This window comes from Callorhinus ursinus, unplaced genomic scaffold (genome assembly GCF_003265705.2).
Source record: "Callorhinus ursinus isolate GAN/ISIS: 27379988/994484 unplaced genomic scaffold, GSC_fseal_2.0 scaffold34, whole genome shotgun sequence".
Taxonomy (NCBI): Eukaryota; Metazoa; Chordata; class Mammalia; order Carnivora; family Otariidae; genus Callorhinus; species Callorhinus ursinus.
Window position 1 is genome coordinate 3847296 of NW_027397096.1, and position 18556 is coordinate 3865851.

Below are 18556 nucleotides of genomic sequence, written 5' to 3' on the forward strand. Positions count from 1 at the left end.
TTACAGCTGAGGACACAAAAGCTCCGAGAGGCAACTTTCCTGGGCTCAAGGGAGTTTCAAATGGCAGCGCTGACATCTGAATGCAGGGATGTGGGACACAGTGCCCCTGCCCGGAGAAACCAGTGTTTTTGGTTTCTGCTTTGGGGTCCAGACTCAGATGTGCTTTGGGCACGGGGTGGGTGCTCTCTGGGTCCCAGCCAGAGGCTTCCTGAGAGTCCAGACCAGGTCAGGCTCGACTCAGGTTCCAGATGCTAGAAATTCTGGCCCCAGGTCTACTTCCAAATTGTGTGAGACCTTGGACAAGTCCATACTCTCTCTGAGCCTTAGTCTCCCCAGCCGGCTAGGGGGTTCTCCGCTGGACAGCTCCACTCTCCTTCTCCTTCTCCTGTGAGGCAGCCCAGTATCCTGGGAAGACTAAGGCTCCGAAGCCAGATCGGCAGAGGCTCAAACCCTAGCTCCACCACTGGGTGGTGAGGCGAGTCCTCACCCCACCTCTCTAGGCTTCAGGTTCTTTGTAATTCCCATCTCGTGGAGTTGCCATATCAATGAAATAATACAAGATCTGAGAACAGCCTGACTGAGCATGTGGGTCCCTGACACCCCCTTTCACTATGCCCGGCATCACACGCTCCCTCTCTGTCAGTCTCTGCACCTTTGAACTCAGCCCCGGCAGAGAACCTGAGGAGCCTGGTGGCAGGGAGGGCAGGTCACAGGGCCTCGGGCTTCCATCAGAGTCACCCAGGATATCTGGAGATGCCCTCTTCCCAGAAATGGCTTGTCTCCCGGAAATTATCTTACCCTCTCTGACAGTGGGTAGCACCCTCCGGGACCAAGTGGCAGCTGATTGCGGAATCAGTTTGCTCGTTTGGTATGCTGTCTCGATCCCATTTAACCGAGTGCTCAGTCCCCCCAGATAACACAATCAGTGCAATCGACAGTGACGGGAGGTGCCCATTAGCTCCGCTCCATTGCCCAGCACCCACCTGGCAGCCAGCGGGAGGACCTGTGCACGCTGCGGTCCCTTCCTGAGACAGAGGATCTCTTTGCCCTCCCTCCCCCAGGGAAGAATCCCATAGGTACCTCCCCCGGGAGCCACAGGCCACATCTCTTATGGGGCAATCCTGGAAAGGGACACTTGGTCTTTAGTCTATGTGATGAGAAAGGCTCTTCTTCCTTGTGCTATGTTAAGATCAGTCTCTGCTCACCTGGAAAGACCGTGTGACATCTGGGATGGGCAAAGAGAGGAGCCCTGTCCTGGCACGTCATAGGCACTGCCCGGACCCTCATTGTTGACTCAAATGAAAGACACAGGGCACTGGCAGACCATCTGCTCCGGGGGGTATTGGCCTGGCTGGGCATGTAGTTTGGGCATTGTGTTGTCGATGACTGACACAGAATGCCAAGGCACAGATGGGCTGCTTTGGGGGGCATCTCAGGAGATAAGGGTTGGTCCTGTTTTCTCGGGGCTTTGGGGCACCAGGGCCCCTCTGACCCAGAGCAATGAAGAGCCAGCCCTCTGACCTGCACCCACCTCTCCCACTCCGTCTCCTCCCTCCTCCCATTTGTCTGACACATCAGAGCTGCTATGGGCTCCTGAACAGAATGTAGGCCATCTGCCACTTCCTCATGCCTGCCAATCCATGGGGTGGGTGTGAGCCTGTGGAATGACAGCCCCACCATCAGACATTCAGAGGAACCAACCTTCTTCTTGCAAACTGTTAACGTCCTGGCTGTGTTTCCCGTCAAGTGCTCATGCAGCCATTTTGAGAGCTGTTAGAATCAGAATATCCTCCCAGCCTTCTCAGAGCTGGCAACATTCTACATGAGCTGAATCTGGAGCCAGCATCCATTGACCTTTTCCTGGCAGTTAAGGATCTAGAGAGCCTAGTGGGCCACAAGCAGAATATGCATCATCTGTCCAGCTATGTGGTTGAAAAAGTCAAAATAATCAATAGCAGAGCAATCTGTACCTCAAACCAGTGAGAGCAACCAAGCTTCATCTTCCGTGGCCTATGTAATTGACTAGTAGTGGCTGCCTGGATAACTGTGTTGAGAAGGATTCTGAAGTCCCATGTGGCTCAGCAAGAAATACCCAACATTGGTTAACAGTGTCTGCCATGGACTGGGGGTGACTGTTCTATCTCTGCTTTAGACCCTGCCCTAGATGGACCCTGGCTAGTACCATGAGAAAGATAATGGGGGGGGGGGGAAGAAAGAAAGAAAGATAATGGGAATTCAGGGCGATGTCTCAAATAAGGAAAAAAAGTAATGTCAATCAACCTCAGTTAATCCTAAAAAAGAAACTCCATTTTACAGATGAGTAGACTAAGTTTCAGAGAGTTTAGGTTATTTGCTTGAGGTCACACAGCCTGGAAGTGGAATGGATTTGGAATTTGAAGCCACATATGCTTTACTCTAGAGCTTGGCTCTTCCCCCTTTATTCACATCACTGTTCTAAAAGGATTTAAAAAAAAAAAGATAAAAGAAATGATTTTTTCCGAGAAGTGAGAGAGACAGGACATAATGGGACCCTAACAGAGATGTCATGTATCCATGAAGGAATCTAAAACAAAACCCCAGGGCACCTGGGTGGCTCAGGCAGTTAAGCATCTGCCTTTGGCTCAGGTCATGATCCCAGAGTCCCGGGATCGAGTCCCACATTAGGCTCCCTGCTCAGCGGGGAGTCTGTTTCTCCCTCGGCCCCGAACCCCACTTGTGCTCCCACTCTCTCTCCAATAAATAAATAAAATTAAGAAAAAAGAAAACAAAACCCCCAATATATGAAGCATTTCCTGAGACTAATGACCAGCAGCTTCACTGAGAATAGAAAATGAACTTGAATGACCTATAATTTCAGGCAGAAAAGTCACTGGGGGATGGCCTTCTTGCTAAGGGTTGTACCTCAGGTCTTCAACTCACTGATTAAAGCCACTTCCTTTCTTTGGCCTGTTTCTTCATCTATCAAATAAGGCCCTGATTGGGAATGGCAAATATTTATCTCTCATGTTGGTCTGAGGTATCAAACATGGCTGCCTGGAGTGTTGTTTTGTGAAGGATTCTGAGGTCAAATGTGAGAAGAGCAGGAAATAGTGGAAAGGTAAATTAGTAGTGTCCACCCCTGTTGTTGGAGGAGAGAGGATATCTCATGTGACATCCTGGAAATAGGTGATATCATCTCATTTCCAGCTCTCAAATTCTATAGCTCCTGATTCTCAACAGTGAGCATGCTCCCCAAGCCTCCCTGTCAACAGAGAGGCGGATCTTCTCCCACGATCTGGACGGGGTGTGATGCTGTTCACTGTGGGGCAGGGAGAGAACCTCTGATCATTCGTTATTATTTCAGGACTTTCCTCAGAGGCCCCACCCACGAGGGAAGGGCAGGCCCCAGGCATCGAGGAGACGGATGGGGAGCTGACAGTGGCCCCCACACCAGAGCAGCCAGAACGGGGCGTCCACTTCGTCACCACAGCCCCTACCCTGAAGCTGCTCAACCACCACCCACTACTCGAGGAATTCTTACAAGAAGGCCTGGAAGGCGGCGAGGAGGCGATGAGGCCAGCACTGCCCTTCCAGCCTGACCCACCGACACCATTCACCCCGAGTGCCCTTCCCCGCCTGGCCAACCAGGACAGCCGTCCTGTCTTCACCAGCCCCACTCCAGCCATGGCTGCAGCACCCACTCAGCCCCAGGCCAGAGAAAGACCTTGGAGCCTGGAGTCAGAGCCCCCTGTGCTTCATATCGCAGCCCCCCTACCTCCCGTGCCCAGCCCAGGCCCCGGGGAAAGGCCCAGTACCACACCCCCTAGCAGAGCATGGACTCCGACCCAAGAGGGTCCTGGAGATATGGGCAGGCCATGGGCTCCAGAGGTCAGGTCCCAGACCCTGGGGCTCGGGACGGAGGGAGCCATCACGACCTCTACAGCATCAGGGGACGATGAGACCACCACCACCATCATCACTACCACCATCACCACCGTCCAGCCACCAGGTCAGCTCCCCGCTGGCTTGCAGATCTGGAAATGGGGGATGGGGGAACCACGGAGCCCCTATAGTCCTCTGCCCCGTCACTGGGCCAGCCTGCCTTGCCCTTTGGCACCAAGGGCCAGCCTGCAGGAGGCAGGTGGGTGGGAACTGGATGGCCTGGGTTCAAATCCCGATTGGAAGCAATGATAACAGACCCTAGGAATTTTGCTGAACCTCTCCGAGCTTCATCTGTAAAATGGTGGTAGGACCTGCCTCATTGAGCCATTGTGACAACTGAGATAAGAATGCACCTAGTAGGTGCTCAGGAAAAGGTGGTCCCCTTCTTTCAACAGGGAAATAGACACCCCAAGAGCTGGGCTTCACCACACACACACACACACACACACACCAGTCAGCCTTAGTTGAACCAACATCACCAGAGCTGGGCTTAGCCTTGTATTTCCTCCTGCCTCCCAGGCCCTTGTAGCTGGAATTTCTCAGGCCCAGAGGGCTCTCTGGACTCCCCCATGGCCCCCAGCTCGCCTACTGATGTCGGCCTGGACTGTTTCTACTACATTTCCGTCTACCCTGGCTACGGTGTAGAAATCAAGGTAAGAGACCTGGTTCCCATAGGGACAAAGCTGGAGCTAGTGTGTTATTTTTCCAGAAAGGTGCTGGCTACTGGGAGACGTGGGGATGCTCAGGGGCATCAGTTGGCCTAGAGCCAGGGCTGGGCCTAAAACTTGGCCAGCTTCTGCCTTACGCACCAGGGAGTGAAGAGCTACTGTTCCCAGGGGCTTGATCAGGAGCTCAGGAGAGCTTGAGGAGGGCTCTACTCTTGGATGAGCAGGGGAGTGGGTGAGTGTCTGAATTTATGTGGCTGGGGAGCGAGAATGCAGGGCTTCGTGGTTGGGCCTGAAAGAGCCAGGGGCCTCATTGACTGAATTATTCACTCACTCGTTCCTTCAGCAAATACTCCCTGAGCAGCTCCTGTGGGCCAGGCCCTGTGCTGGCTCCTGGGCTATAGAGTTGAGGAAGACAGACATGGTGCACCATCAGAGAGAACCATCTGGTGGGCGAGTCAGACCCACAGCCCCCGTCTCTTGCCCCCTGCCTCCCTGGGCCATCTCATCCCTCCCTTGGGATTAAGACTCTCTCTTAATTCTCAACCCTGAGCCTGCAGGTCCTCATGGATGTCCCACAGCCTCTTCCCCCTCCACGTGCCTCAAAGCCAACTCTTCCCTTTTGCTCCCCCAAACCCACTTGCCACACCACTCCTGACCTCAGAGATGGACACCCTAACCCTTCAGAAACATGGCGCAGGGCTACCACCGTGCAATGTGGATGGCGCCTGGAGCGGTGCACGGGGAGGCCAACTTGGCCCTTCTCTCTCTCTCTCTTCCCTGAGTCTTGCTTGCCCCCACTATCCTCTGTCTCCACCTTAGTCCCTTTTTTTTTAATTATTTTACTTTAATTTAATTTGATTTAATTTAATTTAAGTAAGCTCTTCTGCCCAACATGGGACTTGAACTCATGACCCGAGATCAAGAGTCGCACGTTCTACAGACTGAGCCAGCCAGGCGCCCCTCCACTGCAGTCATTTTTCCCATAAGAAATCAGTCCTCCCCTCCACGTCTCCCCAGAGGCCTCTGAACCAAGGCCAGTCCCTCTGGCCCGCGTCTAGCCACTCCCTCCCTCATAATCTCCCCCCCAAACCCCTCATCCCCCACTTGGCATTGAGCAGCTTGCAGCTAACTGGATGGGCCGAGCCCACTTTCCCCACAAGCCCCAACTGTATGTGCTGGTCCCTCTGCCCAGAAGAGTCATCCCACTATCCCTTCCTGGGACTCTTGGTGTCACTTTCTCTGTGACTTCTCTCCTGATGCCCCATCGTACGAGTTTGTTAATAGCCAGCCACATCCCTAGCTAGACTGTGAGCTCCTTGAGGGGTACCCTGGAGCACAAGGCCCAGAATGGGGTCTCCGTGGACTGGCTAAATGAATGCACAAATGGATGGAGGCAAGAAGGAAGGAGGTGACGGTAGCCTGAGTCTGGAGACAGAATGGAGGTAGGGGCAGGCATTCGGCCTAGCTGAGGCCATCAGGCAGGTGACTGGTGAGCAGAGGGAAGGGGGCAGAGGAGGAGTCCGGGAAACAGGGCAGTGTTGGCTGCTCCCAGCTCTCGGCCAGTTCCCCACCCATCCCAAAGCCCCTGGTTCTGGGCCTGGAGCCAGCTACACCTGTCCTGGGGATGTCAAGGCCAGGTCTCTGAGCCAGGCCCAGAGGAGGGGGTCCCTCTCCCACCACGGGTGGGCCCCTCCCCTTCCTTCTGTGACTGTTTGCTCCTGTTCTGCCAAGCCCTGGACCCCTCGCTCTGGGCTGGTGGGGAGGGTAATTAGGAGCAGCCACCCCCCCCACCCCGAGGCATTAGCACTCAGTGCTGCTTAATTAAGGTAATTAATGTAAAATCATCACCTAATGAGAGGTGGCACCGGCTGTGGCTCACCGGGTGGAAGGCGCCAGCTGCAGGTGTGGGGAAGGGGGTGGGAAGGGGCAGATGCCAGGGTGGGGTCCCTCCTGCAGGCCTGAGCTGGCTGCACCTGGCTCCCCACCATTCCCACCGAAACCCACCGAAGCACACCGGGCCAGGCTGGGCCCAGTCCTGGTACTCACCACAGTGGGGCAAGATGCTGGCTCTGCCTGCTCCGGCCCTGGCCCCAGGCACCAGCCCCACCCTGGATGCCCACCCCCCTCTTACAAGCCCTGTGTCTGTTGTCTGGTGCTGCCACATTTTTTTTTTCATCAGAATGCAAAAACTGTTACCAGGCAACCTTGAGATGAAGACCTGCCACAGTCCTGGACTGCCGTCTGGAAATGTGGCAGGCAGAAGCTAGCGCCCCCCTCTACCCCACCACCGTGTCCTTGGGGGCTCCTGTTGGCCCTGATGGCCTGAATTAGAGTCTGAGGCCACGGCAGGAAGGGCCGGCGATGGGGAGGGACAGCATCAGCCAGGGCTGAAGCAAGGATTACGGTTCATCTCCTTCCGGGGCTGGATCTGCAACCCCTGCCCCTACTGGGCCTCCTGGCCACACCACCCCGGTCACTTGGGGACCTGAATCACTGATACTGCAGACCACTATCCACGGAGAGTTGGGAAAACTGAGGCCAGCAAAGAAAGGGAACTGCCCAAGGTCACTCAGTTAACCGTTAACTAGCGCCTTTTGATGAATGAATTTGCTCTGCAAATATAAATGGAGCACTTACCACGTGGCAGGCTCTGTGCCAGGAGCTGGACACAGTTCCTGGGGGAGACGGAAGTCCTTAGCACTGACCAGAGAACGCTCAGCGTCGTTGGGACGGAGTGGGAATGCCGGGATGGGGCGCACTTCACCAGCCTGGAGGGTCGGAGGGGGGCCTTCCGGAGGCCGTGATACCTGCTCTGGGGCCTGACAAAGGAGAGGTCAGCTGACACGCCTGGACTGGGAAGCGGTGGCTAAGGCGGACTGGCCGTTGACGGTTACCAGGGCAGGATGGGACGGGTGACTTTTATTGCCCAGGAGCGGGAGGTGAGCCTAGGGCCTTCCGGATCGCACTCCTGCCAGAGGCTGGGCCTGAAAGCAGCGCCTGTCCGCCCTGGGCAGTGGGGGATGGAATGGGTGAGGCGGCTGGAAGGCCGAGAAGGTGCCTGCCCTGGCTCTTTCAGACTTGGGGAAAGGCTTGTGGCTTCCCTCCATTGTGGGTGAGCCCCTGCCTGCCCCTCTGCGAATTCACAGGAACGGTGCAGGGTGGGTGGAAGGGACAGAATCCGGGGGGGGGGGGGAGAAACCATGGGAGGAGAGGAGCATGTGAAGAACCCACAAATCACCTCCCTGACACCATGCTGAGCCCCTGCCATGTAATGTGACCACAGCTCCAGCTAAAGTCTGGGGCCCCTTTTCATGAGGAACAGGTTCATGGGTTTCAGAACCCCTAACTCCCCAGCTCTCCGTGTCTTGGACTCCAGCCCCTCATAACCTGCTTCTTCCCCTGCCCCCTCCTCCCCTCAGGTTGTTGCAGTGATTTGTGCGCTGAGGCCGAGGGTCCGAGCTGCTCACAGGGAAGAAGCCCGCTCAGGTCCTCTGTCATCAGAGGAGGTTTGCCTGTCTCAGCTGGGGTCAGGCACTGGCCTAGGCTCCCTTGAGAGGTCTAGAAAAGCCCCTTCAGGATGGGTGGGCACAAGCTGCCTGGCCCATGTGGGTCCCATCCCTGCTTCAGGCAGCCGTTCTCCCCTGAGGGCTCCAGGCCTTTCAAATGGGCCTGGCATGTGCCTCTCATTGCACTTGGCATTCCAAGAGCCTTCCCACTGCCAGTCTCCATCTTGGTTTGGCTGCTCCCTGTACCATCTGGAGCTTGGCACAGCTGCCCATAGTCCCTACCCTAGTGCCCCAGGTGGCCCCATTGGAACACAGCTCTCCCACGCCAGAGGCCGGCTGCCAGGTTGATAGCCAGAACACCAGGAACAGGCCTGATGGGGACACCAGTAGGGTGGTGGGTCAACGGGGTGAGATTTCTGGGCAACCTCCTCTTTTCTGGCTCCTGGAGGGCTCGTCTGAGAGGAATTACAGAGGTGCAGGCAGGTCTGGCCCCACACATTTAGACCCCTCTCCCTACCTGTAAAGTAGACCCTGTCCCATAAGGGCTTGTGGACAGGCACAGAGGCTGTCCTGTGGGACTGGGCTTCCAGCCTGCCTCTGCAGCCTGTCCCGTGGTGACTGGCAAAGCCCCTGGCCTTCTCTGGAACTGTTTCCTTCTCTGTAAAAGGAGATGATCCAGATGATGCAGAAAGGCACTCCCAGCCAGTCCTTCTGAGCGTGTCTCCTCTCCTGGGTTCAGGAAGCTCCCTCATAGGCCAGACTGGGCCGTGGCCCCTCAAACTCTTGACCCTGCTTTCTGCTGCTACCAGCTGTAGAACCTGGCCCAGAGAGAGGGTGGCTCCCAGGGACAGTGCCTCCTAGGCAGAGCCCTGAAAGAGCTGAGGCTAAGGTGGGTCGACAGCCAGCTAGCACCATGGCAAAAGCATTAGTCTTACCAAGGTAGAGCCCAGGTCTCCCCAAGAAAGGGGAAGAAGACTGCTCAGCTGTGCTGAGCCCCTTACAGGTGGGATCTAACTTAATCCTTACAACCCTATCCAGTGGGTACGACCATCCCATTCCACACATGAAAACTGGGGTTCAAAAAGTCATGTGACTTTCCCAAGGACCTTTCAACTAGTCAATGATGGAGTCGGAAGTTGATTCCAGGACTCAAGAGCCCCTCTTCTTCCCCTGACCCAGGAGATTGGCCCAGGTGTGGTGAATCTGAAGAGGCAGTGCATTTGGGGGCTGCTGGGGGCTCTACCCCAATCCCTTTCCTCAGCTCAGCCCTGCCTGCTCCTATAAGATGCCCACCTGGAATTCCTCCAGCCTGGGGGCAGGGCCTGGGATGCTATGCATGAAGATAAAGCACTAGGCCAGCAATTGGGGGTCCTGGTCCAGAATCCTGGCTTTGCTTTGGATGTACTGTGTGACACAGAGAGGAACTCTCAACTTTTCTGATGGCAAGTTTCCCTTATCTGTAGAGCGAAAGTAAATACAATCTGCTTTGCCTCCCTTACTGAGATTTTGTGAGATCTGAAAGGATAATGGGTGTCAAAGTGCTTTGAAAACGATAAAGAGTCTCATGGGAAAAGTTGTGATTCTACTGCTGTGGGGAGTGGGGGAGCACACGGGTGGGGGGGAGCACGTGGAGGTGGGGGGAACACACGGGTGGGGGGGGGCAGGGGGGGGGGGGGGGGCCCGTGGGGAGTTGGGGAGCACGTGGGTGTGGGCGAGCACGTGGATCTTGTGGAGCATGCGAATGAGGGAGCACGTGTGAGGAGGCACACGTATGTGGGGGAGAACGTGGGAATGAGGGCCCACGTGTGCCATGCCATGTGTTTGAGGGACAGGCCCTGCTCCCCTACACTCTCCTGGTCACCAACACCCATGTGTGTCCTCTAACACAGGCCCGGTCGCCATCTTCTGGGGGCGAGGCTCACACATTGGAGTGATCCTTGAGCTCATCTGCCTGTGCAGGGTTTTACTCGGGGGATTATGGCACCATCCCACCTATGAGTCACACCATTAGGGCATGTTCTGGAGACCCGACTGGCGGCTCGGATGGGGGCAGACAGGCCAGTCGAGTCTGATGGCCTGGGGGGCTGGCAGAGGGCAACCTAACTCCTCCCCACCTCCCATTCAGGAAGGAGTCGGCCCCCTCAAAGTGGTTATATTTCCTTCCTTGAACTGACCTCATGGTCGGCTGGAAGCCGGGCAGTGCTAGACAGCCCAGGGTCCTGTGGGAATTGTCCTCACCTCCTTCTGCTCTAGCTTCCCCCTACCCGGCCCCCAGCTCCCCCACCCCTTGTCACAGGCTAGGGGTGTGGGAAGACAGCCCTTGTGAGCAGAGCTGACATTTCAATCTGTCTCCCAGGCTCTTCGGATGCCTGCAAATTGCATCAGGACTTCATCACCCTCCTTGTGCAACACTCAGCCCTGTCTGGCCCCTGTCAGGCCTGGCCCTCAAACAAGTGACAAATTACATTGCAGCCACTGCAGCAGGCTGGCAAGTGGGTGCTTGAAACCCAGGGGACTAGAGCTGCACAGACAGCCTCTAGCTGAGAACAGGGTGCCTTCTGGATGTGAGCCCCGGGCCACCCAGGCCCACTGCATCCCATGCTCTCATGGCAGCCCTCACCATCAGGCTGGGCTGGAGGCCAGGCTAGCTGGAGGGGACCATAAGCCTCAGCTCCCAGTTTTCCCAGCCTTCCAGGCCTCTGCGGGGGGGGGGGGGGGGCGGTTGGAAGGATAGCTGGTGGGCCTGGGGTCTGGGAATAAACATCCAGATGTCTGGATGTCTGTCTGCAGGTGACAGCTGCAGGAGGTTGGGAGGGAAGGAGTTGCCTTTGCCTCCAGCAAGGCAAGATTCTGCTACTTGACACCTTGGTGACCTTTTGCCAGTTCCTTAGCCTCTCTGAGCCTCTGTTTGCTTACGGGGATTTTACCACATGCCTTACAGAAGTGTGGCGGGGAGGAAATAATGCCTGTAAACAGAACAGGGCTTGACGCGCTGTAGGTGCTCCATGAATGCTGATTATTATTGCTGTGTTGTCACTGCAGGTGACAGAGCAGTGGGGTCACAGGCTGGAAGCTATAGGTCAAAGGATATTTACGGCAACTAGGAAAAACGCTAAGTGCATCTCTACTCTGCTTTTGCCTCCTTAGTCACTTCCCCGCGGGGATGTCCTCCCTCCCTGCTCCTCCTCCTCCTCCCGGTCCTGCTAAGGCCCTCTCAGACCCACCTGCTCCAGCTCTCCCTGAGCCACTCCTCCCCCCGCCCCAGGATTCCCGCTGCATGCATTCAGTGCCACTTAAGGCAGAATTACATGCTGCCTGGCATCTCTCGATAATTACAGATTCCACGTGTGTGAGCCTTGTTTGCCCAACTCTAGAATCGTAGAATCTCCAAGTTTGAAGGGACCTCATCCAGCGTCTGCCTGCGGCAGGAATTCCCTGAGGAGTGTGTCCCCAGCAGATGGTCAGGCAGCCTCCACCCGAACGTGCCCTATAAGGGAGGCTCCTCACAGGGAGCCAACACTGCTGGCCTAGCATCCTGCCTTGAGGCTTCTTTTGGGCTCCAAAGACCCACTGGGTCTTTTCTCCCGGGCAGAGAAGTCCCCGGGGCACATCTGTTGTCAGCACCCAGGGTCTCAGGGGCCCAGAGCGCGGCTGTCCCCTCCAACCCGCCTGGGCTCAGCATCCATCTTCTGTGCTCCTCAGCTCACAGAGATCTGGCCAAGAATGTACTTCCAGGGGTCCACGCATTCTCTCTCTCCACATATCTTTATTTTTTTTTTAATATTTTCTTTATTTATTTGACAGAGAGAGACACAGCGAGAGAGGGAACACAAGCAGGGGGAGCGGGAGAGGGAGAGGCAGGCTTCCCGCGGAGCAGGGAGCCCGATGATGCGGGGCTCGATCCCAGGACCCTGGGACCATGACCTGAGCCGAAGGCAGACGCTCAACGACTGAGCCACCCGGGCGCCCCTCTCCACATATCTTTATTGTGATTGGCCATTGAAGAGGGCGTTGTGACCCCAAATGCCCCCCTGGGCTTCAATGGAGAAGGACAGAGAGGACAGGTGGGGAGGGCTTAAGGCAAAAGAACCGACTAGCCTGGCTTGGGAGGCTAAGGGTGGTGGTCCTGGGATCTGAAAGAATGACCAGCTTCACCAGGACGGCAGGAGGAGAGGGCTTTTCCTGCATATGCAAATGGCCAGAGGCCTGGAGGTCACGTGTAGCCTCTGAGTGCAGTGTGGGCAAGTGAGGCTGGCTGAGCAGTCAGCAGAGGCCAAGGTGGGCAGGGCCCTGAGGGCCAGAGCAGTGTGTTTGGACCAGATCGTGGGGGCTTTGAGGGCTCAGTGGAGCACCACCAAAGGATTTCAGCGAGGCAGCGCTATGTTCGGTTGGTCGACCACAGGTTGGGGCTGTTAGCTGGGTGCAGTTCAGAAAGTATTTATGAGGGGGGAGGAGTGGGTGAAGCCCTGGAGGCAGGGAGGCCAGCCAGGAGGCTGCTGCAGCACTCCAGGTGAACAATAGTACCGAGACGCTGGGAAGTGGCAGGGGGGATGAAGAGTAGTAAAAAGATCTGGGTCCAGGAGACCGGACTGAATGACTGATTGGCCGTGGGGTGTAAGGGAGGAGGCAAGATGCCAGTTTTGAACTTGCGCATGCAGGTGGATGGAAAGGGAAGCTGCTGGTGGAGGCGGGCGGGGAGAGTGGCTCAGTATGAGGCAGGCTGGGGGTGCGGTGCCTGTGAGGCATCCAACAGGGGGCGTCCAGGAGAAGCTGGGCACGTGGGTCTGATGCTTAAAAGACCTCACATGGCTGGCCAGGCCCTTGGACACCCTCTAGTTCGACACACCTACTCCATGCCTACTTTACAGATGAGAAAACTGAGCCCAGAGAAGTGAAGGGACAGGAAGCAGCTGGTGTCCTGGTGTCACTGAAAAGCTTTGGAGACGGAAAGACATGCGTACAAATTCCAGTTCTGCTAATAATCTCTATGTGACCTTGGATATGAACTTCAGATCCCCTCTCTCAGGGTTACTGGGAAAGTGAAATGAGCTCTTCCTGTGCTCAAGTGCCCAGCTCAGAGCCTGGAGGCTCCAGTGGCCAAGCGGCCCTGAGGATGGGCCATGCCTGGGGCCCCAGGGAGTCTGTGGGCGGCAGGGCTCAGTCAGCAGGAAGGAGCCTGACTGCTCCGCTTTGCACTGTCTATCCCATGGCAGGTCCAGAACATCAGCCTCCGAGAGGGGGAGATGGTGACTGTGGAGGGCCTGGGGGGGCCTGACCCGCTGCCCCTGGCCAACCAGTCTTTCTTACTGAGGGGCCAAGTCATCCGTAGCCCCACCCACCAAGCAGCACTGAGGTTCCAGAGCATACCACCACCTGCTGGGCCTGGCACCTTCCATTTCCACTACCAAGGTAGGCCTGGGCAGCTGAGGGAAGAACCAGCCCAGACTGGGCGCCCTCCTGGGGATCTCTGGTGCTATTATAGGTGTGGGGTGGGGAGTCGGGAGGGCAGGCCCAGGCGCCCAGTGACGCTCGGTACAACTAAAGGTGATTATTGCACATCTGACACCTCTAGAACCTTCCCTCCTCCACCTACTACCCTCTAGAGAACTGTTTGTGAAGGGGGCCTGACACAGAACCAGCTAGCCCTAGGGGTGCCCATTGCCACTTACTCATTCACTCATTCATTCATTCATCCAGTCAACTCTTCCTAGGTATCTGCTCTTTGCCACGCTGTGCTGGACACTGGCAATATCAGGACGAACCCTCCAAGTCCTTGACCTCAAGGAATTCAGAATCTCTAGGGGAGGCAGACACTGAAATAGGCAATAACAATAGAAGCCCTCTCTTCAAAATGCAAGGGGGTCAAGGTGAAAGGGGCTTGATAGTGACCATCTGGAGGTCCTTAGCAACCAATCTGGCCTTCCTGAACCGCCTCACCCACCCTAGACCAGGCTCATGCCCCAGTCAGCTCAGAACGCCTCTGGAAATAGGGGAGTGGCAAGATACAATGGGAAAATCACAGACCCAGGAGATGGGCAGATCTGTGTCTTAATCTCCTTCCCTTTGGCTGTTGACCTTGGACAGGTCACTGGACCTCTCTAACCCTCCTTTTCCACTGCTGTACCACGTGACCAATATGCCTACTCCATAAAGTCATGAGGAAGATTAAACAAAAGGGTTCAATGTGAAATGCTTAACACTTAGCACGTTCCGTGAACTCAGCGTGTCCGTGAAGGAACCAGAAACAAGTATTAAAGAGCTGGCAGGATGGGAAAGGGAGGAAAGGGGGTTTGCCTCTGCCCCTCTTCCAGCAGCATCTCTCCTGGCCCCCTCCCCCCAGGCAAAGTCTTCTTGACAGGGTAACCAGTTCAGACTGGCGAGTGCTAATGGGGAAATAATTGGTGTGAACAATTATGGCATTGCCCTGCATTGTCAGGGACCGATTCTGCAGCCCTGCCAGGTCCACAGCCCAGGGAGGAGGGCAGGAGCTGGAGATGGGGATGCTTGGAACCCACCTAAGAAGCACTTGCCCATCCCTAGCCTCTCCACCCAAACTGGGAGCACAGTCTGGCGTGGCAGCAGGGAGCCTGGCGGTGGGCAGGGGCTGGCCAGGGGCTCGGCAGAGGTAGGGGGCCAGCTGAGACAAGGGTGAGCATCTAGGCGGCCCGGCCAGCCTCCCTAATGGCTCATCAATCCTCCCTAGCAGCGGGCATAATTTCACGGCACGGTAACCTTCTCTTGCCGCAAATTCCCTTGCACAAAACCCTGGACCTTCTCTCTGTTGGGCCAGACAAAGGTGGCTGAAAGGCAGTGAGCTGGAGGCCCAGCGAAGGGTACAGACCCCGAGGAGGGGCTGGGAGAGCTGGCCCAGCCCTGCCTTCTGCTCAGCTCCCAGAAGCCCTCCCTCCTCGGCCCAGTTTTTGTCAATGATCAGCTCTTTCCTTAATGAGCGTAATTCCCCTAATTATAGGCTGTAATTAGCCCTGATCCCAGAGATGGGAACAGGAGGAGCATGTGCTCACACGCGTGTCTCCCGGGGCTGGAGAAAAAGGGTGCCAGAAGAGGGGGCGAGGGGACTAGTACCCACATCACTGCCTGAGCTATCCAAGATAATGTTGGAGATCACAAGGATGGGCCCCCACAAGGGCCTCATCTGCAGAACTGGGCTCCAACTCCCCTCCCACAGCCTCAGGCAGTGTGAGGAGGCAGAGGGCCCTGCCAGGCATGCCCCTCCTCCCTCCTGAGCATTCCTGGCACTGGACTTGGCCCCAGAAACAGACGCCAGAGAGAAAATAGCTCAACAGATTGCAGTCATACAGGCTCCCTGGGAACAGTAGTCATGGTAACAGGAGGACGCTCCTCCTGGGAAGTGGCCACTATGGAGTCCGGGGGCTTCCTCATCTGCCCCCAACCTCCTGCTTTCACCTCATCCCAGCCCAGTTTCCTAATCTATGAAACGGGGGACCTTCCTTCCCAGAGTTGTGATAAGAACCACAGGAAAGATATAAGGACATCTGGCTCATGACCTAGACCTGTCTGGGTGTCACCCCCCTCCCTGCACTCTGGTTGGGGTGCCCCCACACTCTTTTCCCTATCCCGTTCTGGCCGGGGGTCTCTCCCCAGGTCATTGTGAGGGGCCACCCTCACCAACCACCCAGGGCAGCCTTGCCTATCACTCATGGGTTCCTCTGACTCCTGAACCCTGGTTTCTGCTTCACCGGGGGAAGCAGGTGGGAGAGAGGAGATGGAAAGCAATGAGCTCTAGAGCCAGGAGCTTCAAGCGCCCTCTCTACCCCTTACTGGCTGTGTGATCAGGGCAAGTCCCCCAGTCTCTCTGAACCTCAGTTTTCCTTATTGGGAAACTAGTTAATAACCCATACCTTGCCTTCCTTCCTCCCAAGCATGTTGTAGACCTCAAATAAGAGTGTGAAGGCATTTTAGAAGCTGGAAGGTGCCTGCAGATGTGAGGTGCTTTTATCAATCGAGATTACGAACAATAACAGCAGGCTGGGACATTTGGTATTTGTTCTGTGCCAGGAATTACGCATATGTCCTCTCAGTTAACCTCTCATGTAACAACACTGGATGCAGTACTCGAAATGGTGGGTAAACAAGGAAACGGAGGCACAGAGAAGTTAGGTAACTTGCCCAAGGTGGCACAGCAAGTAGGGGAGCTTGTGTTCTTCAAACCCAGGCAGTCAGACCCCAGAACCCATCCCCTAAGCGCTGCCCTGTTGTGCCTGCCAATCACAAGTAACCCCTCATTGGCCATGAGAGAGGGAAGAGTAAGAATCATCCTCTCCCTTTTCACAAACCCAGTGACGATAGCCAGGACGGATCAAAATCATGAAACTCATTTCTGGATCCTGTTCTGCCCAGAGGCGACCTCTTTTTCTATTCACACGAATCACACAGAGGCTAGCCGAGGACCTCTGGACCTGCCTGGACCTGCCGGGACCTCTCTTCCCACCCACCTGGTGCCATCAGTAAGGGTGGGCCCCTCCACCCCAAGATCCTCGGTCGAGACAATCCCCGTCCCTCTTACGACCCTCACGGGTTTTCAGACTTTGTAGCCCAAGCCTTCACTCGGCCTCTCTCCTTGACCCCTCTGGCCTTCTTTCCCCCTCTGGGACCCAATCCCTGACCCCCATTTTTAGCTATCGCCTGGGCTTGGCTCCGGGCTGGGCCTTTCCAGGTTGTTTTGTGGGATTTGCTGCCACCATTCGGTCATACTTGGTATGACAATTCCAAAAGTTACGAAGCTTCCCAAGGCAACTTGTCCTTCCCCCAACTTCCAAGGAAGGCGTGTCCTACCTCCCCACCCTCGCCCCATCCTGTTTTTAAAAGAAGTCCACAGTCCTTACCAGTGAATACTGGGAAAGCTTCTACTGTCTGACTTCAGTCGTTCTGGGTGTAATTCCTAGCCGTCCCCTATAAGAAAAATAGTATCAATACTTTACATCAGGATAGACTTGTCATTGTTTCAAGTGCTTTCACATCTCTAAGTCTTTCAATAAACCTTCCTTAAAGATGTGCTCTCAGCTGGATTCCAGGGATACCAAGCTGAATAAAATACTACCCCCTTTATTCTCTTAATAACCCCATAGGTAGCCCGGCATTTTGAACCTCATTTAACAAATGAGAAACTGGGACACAGAAAGGCCGAAAAACTTGCCAAAAGCATCAGAAATCTTGGATCAGAACTCAAGCCTCCTAACTTCCAGCTCTGCGCTTGCTCCACTCACCAGCCCAGGCTGCTGGAAATATCGCTGGCCTCTTCGGAGAGGGCATCAGAGTCTTTCCTGGAATTCCCGATGCCTCCTCCAGTCCTGAGTGACACCTCCAGGCAGGCTGTGGCAGGACTCAGCCCCCTGGCTATGACTCAGCCCCCAACACACACACACACACACACACACATACACACACACACACACACACACTTACCCATTTTCTCTCTGTAGCCTACCTCCTGAGCTGCCACTTTCCCCAGCGTCCTGCTTATGGAGCTGTGACTGTCACCAGCCTCCACCCAGGAGGCAGCGCCCGCTTCCGCTGTGCCACTGGCTACCAGCTGAAGGGTGCCAGGCTTCTCACCTGTCTCAATGCCACCCAGCCCTTCTGGGATTTCCAGGAGCCTGTCTGTATTGGTAAGTGGTTCTAGGGGACTCGGTGCTAAACAGAGGAGTAAGGGGGGGGCTTATCCTTGCTCTCGGTTGCTGTCTGGAACCTTCATTTGCTCTCTATAAGGAAGCCAGAAAATGGTCACATATCTCCGCCGCATTTATCCAACCTCACATATTGAGCTTTTCCTGTTATCAAGGTATCACGGGTATATAGAGCTGAATTAAACAGGGACCGTGCCCTCAAAGAGCCCACAATTCCCGGAAATGGGGGAAGAAGGAAGCACATCGATCACCAATTTCCAGAGCAGGAAGTAAAAAGCACCAATGAAGAGACATAAAGTGACTTGGGCAGGGAGGAAGCAACCATTCTTAGTTGGGTCTTTAGGAGACTTCCTGGGGGAGCTGACATTGAAGGTTTGACATTTTAATGGAGGGAAGAGTGCAGGCAGTTAACACAGAGGCAACAAGGTGAGGCAGTGTTTAGGGACTCAGGAAACAGCTGGGGAGGACCTCAGAACTATTCCTCAGGAAGCCAGGAGGCCAGACAGGCAAGAGACTCTGAACTTGACAGTGACTTTGGGAATAGAGAGGAGGGAAGAGGTCCCAGAGACACTGATGAGCGAAGGGGGACAAGTGGAAGGAGACGGAAGGAGACCGTCCCAGGTTCTGGGCCTGGACGATCAGGAAGTCTGAGATTGCTACCAGGGGAGAGGGGCTTCTTGGCAGAAAGAAGATGAAGTATTTAATCTGCAGTGCGAAAGGCAGCCTGGACATCTTTCCTTTCTTTCTTTCTTTTTCTTTCTCTTTCTTTCTTTCTTTCTCTTTTCTTTCTTTCTTT

At 55.4% G+C, this 18556-nt stretch overlaps 1 protein-coding gene and 1 long non-coding RNA gene across 7 annotated transcripts in view; one reads left to right on the plus strand and one right to left on the minus strand.

Moving 5' to 3' along the window:
- LOC141370397 (uncharacterized) overlaps positions 1-18556 on the minus strand; it is a 65441-nt gene that overhangs the window by 35215 nt on the left and 11670 nt on the right. For 2 of the 3 annotated variants that reach the window (XR_012374407.1, XR_012374409.1), the window contains exon 2: positions 16960-17026. This is a non-coding gene — a long non-coding RNA (uncharacterized lncRNA). Of the gene's footprint in view, positions 1-7036; positions 7409-16959; positions 17027-18556 lie in introns of those variants that run through there. The other variant, XR_012374408.1, reaches the window with a different exon arrangement.
- Positions 3569-18556, plus strand: part of SEZ6 (seizure related 6 homolog) — a 21745-nt gene continuing 6757 nt past the window's right edge. For all 4 annotated transcript variants that reach the window (XM_025851035.2, XM_073879356.1, XM_025851034.2 and 1 more), the window contains exons 1-4: positions 3569-3988; positions 4441-4574; positions 13309-13504; positions 17557-17742. In XM_025851035.2, coding sequence (XP_025706820.2) covers positions 3664-3988; positions 4441-4574; positions 13309-13504; positions 17557-17742 — 841 coding nt within the window. In that variant the 5' untranslated portion in view covers positions 3569-3663. The remainder of the gene's footprint in view (positions 3989-4440; positions 4575-13308; positions 13505-17556; positions 17743-18556) is intronic.